At 55.5% G+C, this 6,225-nt stretch overlaps 1 protein-coding gene across 1 annotated transcript in view; it reads left to right on the top strand.

The window, feature by feature from the left end:
* Positions 1-3,637, top strand: part of INSRR (insulin receptor related receptor) — a 17,522-nt gene extending 13,885 nt beyond the window's left edge. The window contains exons 16-22 of the mRNA XM_064282737.1: positions 71-123; positions 295-524; positions 992-1,102; positions 1,250-1,409; positions 1,729-1,858; positions 1,995-2,129; positions 2,595-3,637. Of these exons, the coding sequence (XP_064138807.1) occupies positions 71-123; positions 295-524; positions 992-1,102; positions 1,250-1,409; positions 1,729-1,858; positions 1,995-2,129; positions 2,595-2,838 (1,063 nt within the window). The 3' untranslated portion in view covers positions 2,839-3,637. The remainder of the gene's footprint in view (positions 1-70; positions 124-294; positions 525-991; positions 1,103-1,249; positions 1,410-1,728; positions 1,859-1,994; positions 2,130-2,594) is intronic.
* Positions 3,638-6,225: the final 2,588 nt, after the last annotated feature.

Below are 6,225 nucleotides of genomic sequence, written 5' to 3'. Positions count from 1 at the left end.
CTTGTCTTCTGACTTTGCTCTTGCCTTCCTGAGAGCCTTTCCACCCTGACCCCCTCACCTCCCATTGCAGAAACAGCACCCTGTATGCCTCCGTGAATCCAGAGTACTTCAGTGCCTCTGATAGTAGGTCTAGGGGCCGGGGGCCAGGTGGTGTGGGAAAGGGAGGCAGACTTCCAGAGACCTTCTTAGAGAAGGTGGCCTCGGGACAGGAGCCTTTCTGAAGAGGAGGGGAGAAGTGGGTGGGGGCACGGCAGTAAGCAGCATCCTTGCCTGTGACCCACCACCTCCTCTCAGTGTACATCCCTGACGAGTGGGAGGTGCCTCGGGAGCAAATCTCCATAATCCGGGAACTAGGCCAGGGCTCTTTCGGGATGGTATACGAGGGGCTGGCAAGAGGACTTGAGGCTGGAGAGGAGTCCACGCCTGTGGCCCTGAAGACGGTGAATGAGCTGGCCAGCCCACGGGAATGCATTGAGTTCCTCAAGGAGGCCTCTGTCATGAAGGCATTCAAGTGTCACCATGTGGTAAGGGAAGGTCAGGGGCACTGTCAGGGTCATAATTCAGGTAAAGTTCATGTGGTAAGGGGGAAATGGTCAGGGATGAGGTCAAGGCACCATCAAGATCAGAATTGGGACTGTGGTTACGATCCTAATTGGAGTAAAGTTCATGGCTGGGGTTGGCTTCAAAATAGGGTCATGGTAGGTCATGGCTAGGGCTGAGGTCAATCATGGTTGGGGTCAATACTGGGTGTCCAGATCATTCTCAAGGTCACAATTGAGATCAAGGTCAGAGTTGGGCCAAGTTTATGTTTGGGACGATAGATATGATCAAGGCCATGGGTTAGTGTTAGGGTCATTGTTAGGTTAGGATTAGGATTAGGGTCATGGTTTTGGTTAGGGTCAGCGTTGGTGTCACAGTGGATCAAGGGTTTAGCCACATAGATTAAGGGGAGCTGGGGTGGACCTGCAGCTAGGCTCTTTGTTCATCACAGGTACGTCTCCTGGGTGTGGTGTCCCAGGGCCAGCCAACTCTGGTCATCATGGAGTTAATGACCCGTGGCGACCTCAAGAGCCACCTTAGATCTCTGCGGCCTGAGGCAGAGGTGGGTACCAGGAGGACCCTGGGTTAAGGGGCTAGTCCTATTCTAGGACTGGAGAATTAGAGAAGACATGGGCACAGCTGGGACAGTCTTTGGGCAGGAGTGCAGCCTCTAGGTTCCTCCTTCACAAGCTTCCTCTCTTGGCCCCAGAACAACCCTGGGCTCCCACGGCCCGCGCTGGGGGACATGATCCAGATGGCTGGTGAGATTGCAGATGGTATGGCATACCTTGCTGCCAACAAGTTCGTTCACCGAGATCTGGCGGCCCGCAACTGTATGGTGTCCCAGGACTTCACCGTCAAGATTGGGGGTACAGAGGGTACCAGGCGGGCAAGGGAGGCCTGAGAAGTAAAGGGACTCCCTTAAATTAGATGTCAGGAGACCTAGGCGTAACCCACAGCATTGTCCCCAATAACCTGTGAGAACTTCAGCAAATCACTCCCACACCGGATATCAGGCTCGTTTTCTGAGGGCAGAGGGATTTGATGGGATGATCCCAGAGGTCTTGAGTCCTCACATTCCAGGACTCCTGGAGACTGTGAAGGCAGAGAGGGTTGTGGGGGTATTCCTGGGGCAGGAGCAGGTGTGTGGCTCTTCTCCCCAAGACCCCCTCCACCCTTACTTTCCAGACTTCGGGATGACTCGGGACGTGTATGAGACAGATTATTACCGCAAGGGAGGGAAGGGGCTGCTGCCGGTGCGCTGGATGGCCCCTGAGTCTCTCAAAGATGGAATCTTCACCACCCACTCGGATGTCTGGTGGGGCCTGGCTGGAGCACAGGGTTCAGGGGCTGTGGAGGTGGTATCTGGGGAGGGGCCTGGGACATTCTCCTCCCTTGGGGTACACTGAGCAGGGGTAAAGGGTGCTGGGCTCAGCCCCCTGCATGCCCTCCAGGTCCTTTGGCGTGGTGCTCTGGGAGATCGTGACCTTGGCCGAACAACCCTACCAGGGCCTGTCCAATGAGCAGGTGCTCAAGTTTGTCATGGACGGCGGGGTTCTGGAGGAGCTGGAAGGCTGCCCCCCTCAGCTGTGAGTCACCCCGTCCTGCCCCTTCCTCGGCCCTGCTCTGCCCCGCCCCGGTGATTCTGGCCCACCTCCTCTGATGCTTTTGCTTCCACTGATTCATCCCCAGCTTTGTTGTTGTGTGCCATCGAGTCGATTCCAACTCGTAGTGACCCTACAGAACAGAGTAGAACTGCCCTGTAGGCTTCCTAGACTGTAATCTTTACAGGGGCAGACTGCCAGGTCTTTTCTCCTACGGAGCAGCTAGTGGGTTCTGATCACTGACCTTTTGGTTAAGAGCCAAGCCCTTAATCCTCACACCACCAGGGCTCCTTCTTCCCCGGCTACGACCCCCCAATTAGAAATTTCCACTACAACCCCCATTCGCTCCCCTCTGACCCTTCCAGACAATCCCTGTAACCCACACAGTGCAGGAGGCCCAGGGTATGGCTGGGTCTCAGGACCCTTCTGACACTCCCCACTCCCCACCAGGCAGGAGTTGATGAGCCGCTGCTGGCAGCAGAGCCCGCGCCTGCGCCCCACCTTCACCCACATCCTAGACAGCATACAGGAGGAGCTGCGGCCCTCTTTCCGCCTCCTCTCCTTCTATTACAGCCCAGAGTGCCAGGGGGGCCGGGCTTCCCTGCTGCCCACTGAGGCAGAGCCCGACTCCCCCCCTGCCCCAGGAGAGGCTTCCTCAAACTTCAGCCCCCCAAATGGGGGTCCATGGCACTGAGGGGCACCCCGTTCCCTGATGACTGGCCTCCTTCCTGTGGGCAGAGAGGAAGGAACCCAGCCTTGCTGCCATGGGATGTCCAGGTGTTCACACCTCCACCCCACACTCAGGACAGAGGTGGCCATGGGTGGGGCAGGAGCAGAAAAGGTTGGATGCAGGGGGTATCAGAGCCAACCCACTGCAGGAAAGATTTTCTCAGGAGTCTGAGTTCTCTGTGAGAAAGTAAGCAGGATCACAACAGGGGGACCAGGAGTTAGTCCGGGGATTAGACTTTTCCTGGTCCTCAAAGTAACTCTGCTCAGACTAGCAAGAAAGGGACTGCCCACCCTGAAGGCAGGATCCAGAGAACCCTACCCTCAGCGTTGGGTCTCTTCTGGACATCCAGGGCCGTCACCACATTCTGAAACCAGATGAGCAGTCAGAACCAGGCCTGGAGTCTTCTCCATCAATGCTTGGGGTGCTGGGGGTGGGGGTCCATATGACTGCTCTTCTTACCACTAGGTAAGATACCAGGTGCAGGGGGTATCACAGCAGACTCCCAGCATGCCCCCTAACAGGCCTGCCCTCTCCTCCACCCACCCATCAATCAGCTCTTCCTCTCCCTGCACCCCACCCAGGGACCCCCAAGCTTGGTGCTCCTCCACCCTTTTCTCCAGGGGCATCCCTTGGGGCAGATTCAGCCCATCCCCCAATCTCTTCCCCTTCCATCCCCCTCCTACCCTGGATTATTAAGTCTTTAAGAGCCTTGTCTTCCTCCCTTCCCTCACCCTTGCCCCCCACCCCCTCCTCTCATGGGAAGACTGGGGAAGGCACAATAAATGCTGTGGTCTGTTTGTACCCTGGTCCCGAGCAGCCCATTAGCTCTCCATCTATATGGTGTTACTGTTGGATGAACTTCCTCTCGCCCTCCTTTGGGACTTGAGGTGGTGACCCTAAGGCGATGGTACGAGATAAATACACTGCTGTCAAACACCACCTCCATGAGAACCTGAGCAGCCAGGGTTGCCATGGCAGTTAAATGGGACAACCTTGCTATTATCTCTTGCTCTGAGGCCAGAAGTGGCTGAGCCTGGCAGGGGGCCTTTGCATCTGGCCTCCCAGCCTTAACACCATCCCCCACACCTCATATTTATTTTGTCCTTTGGTATTTCCATTGGGCAGACATTTTCTAGGGTATTACAGGGTAGGCTTTAAGTGGGCAGAACACACGGGATGGGGGGAGGAGGAGCCCCGACGACATCACCAGTCCATAGGGGACACCCCCACCCAAGGCAGGGGTCACACATCAGAGTAGGGTTGTGTGTCTGCCTCACTACGGTTATTGTGGGAGACCCGAATCGCAGCTTCTGGAAGTCTCACAAGTGGTGAAATGCCTCTAAGACATATTGGAGAGGACACAGGGGAATCAGTTCCAAGGCTTTTATACCAGTGCCATGACGGCATGCTAAGGTGAAGAGTTGCGGAAGAATGACTCAAAACCTGGGGGAAGGGGTGGCAGTGCGAGGGGCTGATCATGGCTCAGCGCTTTTTAGCATTCTGTACCAGCTTGCCTGAATCCAGGCCCTCAGCAGCTGTCCAGCAAACCACAGTTCCTTGGGACAGGGCCTGAGTGGAGCAGGCATGAGTCTGTGTGAGACTGTCTCTAAGGAAGCAACTATAACTTATACACAGTAGTCTAACAAGGGTAGGGTGGGCAGCGAGGACCACCTGTCTGGAGCTGCCCCTTTGCCCTACTCCTGGCAGTCACTTGTGACTAAAGCGACAGTGCCCCCTAACGGCCGCCGATGGGACTGCAGCTCCCCCTCCCTTCTATTACTGGTCTCCAGCAGAGTGGAAGTCTCCATCTGAGTCGCGCGCGCGCGCGCACACACACAGACACGCACACGCACACGCACACACCACAGGTACATCTGAACTGGCACAGGCCCGGAATGCAGCAATGAGGTCAAACCCTCTCCTCACCGCCCATGCCCCCTAATCTTCACTGTGCCGAACATTGTATGCTCTGGAAGTGTTGGCCATCTGGACTTGGAGAGGGCTTCAGAAATATGCTGTCTGGACTCTGACTCCAAAATCCAGCAGCTGGTAGCTGGCCCGGAAGAACTTTTTGGAGAAAAATGTAGTGATGCTGGAAGATAAGTTCTACTGCCATCTATGTCCTAGAAAAAAAATGGATTTGACAAGATAGCAAGAGAAATAGAAGAGACTTCAGAAGGGACTTCCCAACTATATGAGGAAGTTTGTGGAGGGAAGAAGTGTCTCCCCTCAGAGATAGCTGGGGACAGACAATAGTTTGACCTGGATAGGAAGGGATGGACACCTTACTACAGAGGCAGAAGGGTAAATGCAGTGACTGAAGGAGAAAATTCAGGAACACCCTTCCTGATCCCCTCCTTTCCTGCCCCAGATTCAGACAGAACTCAATAATAGTTCTCAAAAAACGTAACCTGCAGCTGGCTGAGGGTGAGGGGGTAATGGGGTGGAGGCACAATGTCACGTTCATCATCACCCCCCGAAGCTGTCCCAGTGTCCTCGTGATAGGTCCTCCACCTGGGCAAAGAGATGCTGGGAGTTGTGGGTCTCATGTCCCACACCTTCCAAGCTCAAGAACAACTGATGTTTCTTTGTGAGGGTGGGGAGGACAGGTTGTAGACCTCTCTCCAGGAAGAGAGGCCCAGAAGCCTGTGGAGGTGCAGGTAGAGGTGACCTGAGGCCTGGGGTGCTGTGCCACTGAGCCAGCCCTTGGTGGAGGCAGGACAAAGTGAGGCGCTCTCAGTTCCGGCTCCTCCTGGCTCTGGTTACAGAGCGAAGGGCTGCAGCAAAGGTGGTCCCCATCTCCACCCCTCCCCCCAGAGTGGACGGCAGCTGTCAAGCACCCAAGCCATTCTCCTAATGTCACACAGAGAGAAGACAGAGAAGGATGGGGGTGGGGGGAGTTGGTGGGGAGAGGGAGAAACAAAGTGAGGCAAGGGGGAGAGAGAAGTAAGGAGATTGGAGTTCAGAACCCTCTCCTCATAGCAATGGAAGTCCTTGAGACCATCCCAGGACATCTCACCCACCTTCAGTCTCTGCAAATCTGGCCCCCAACCCTCCCCTCTCATGAGCAACAACAGGGAGACAGACTTTCTGTTCAATCATTTTCAGGGATAAAGACGGGCACCTCCTGAGAGAACAGAAGGCCTGCTCAGGCTCTCCCTCTGGGTTTGATCAGGCTGTGCTCCTTATCCAGAAGGAGGCAGGAGGAGGGAGGCGAGCAAAGGTGCAGGGAGAGAGAGGGGAAGGGTGAATGCTGCTGAGAAGACTAGGGTGGTGGTGGGGGAGAAAGGACTATGGTGAAGGATTCTTGAGAAAATGAGGCAGAGGTTTGTCCTCTCTGGAAGGCGGAGC

Source organism: Loxodonta africana, chromosome 3, assembly GCF_030014295.1.
Source record: "Loxodonta africana isolate mLoxAfr1 chromosome 3, mLoxAfr1.hap2, whole genome shotgun sequence".
Taxonomy (NCBI): domain Eukaryota; kingdom Metazoa; phylum Chordata; class Mammalia; order Proboscidea; family Elephantidae; genus Loxodonta; species Loxodonta africana.
This window is presented reverse-complemented; position numbering and strand designations above follow the sequence as displayed.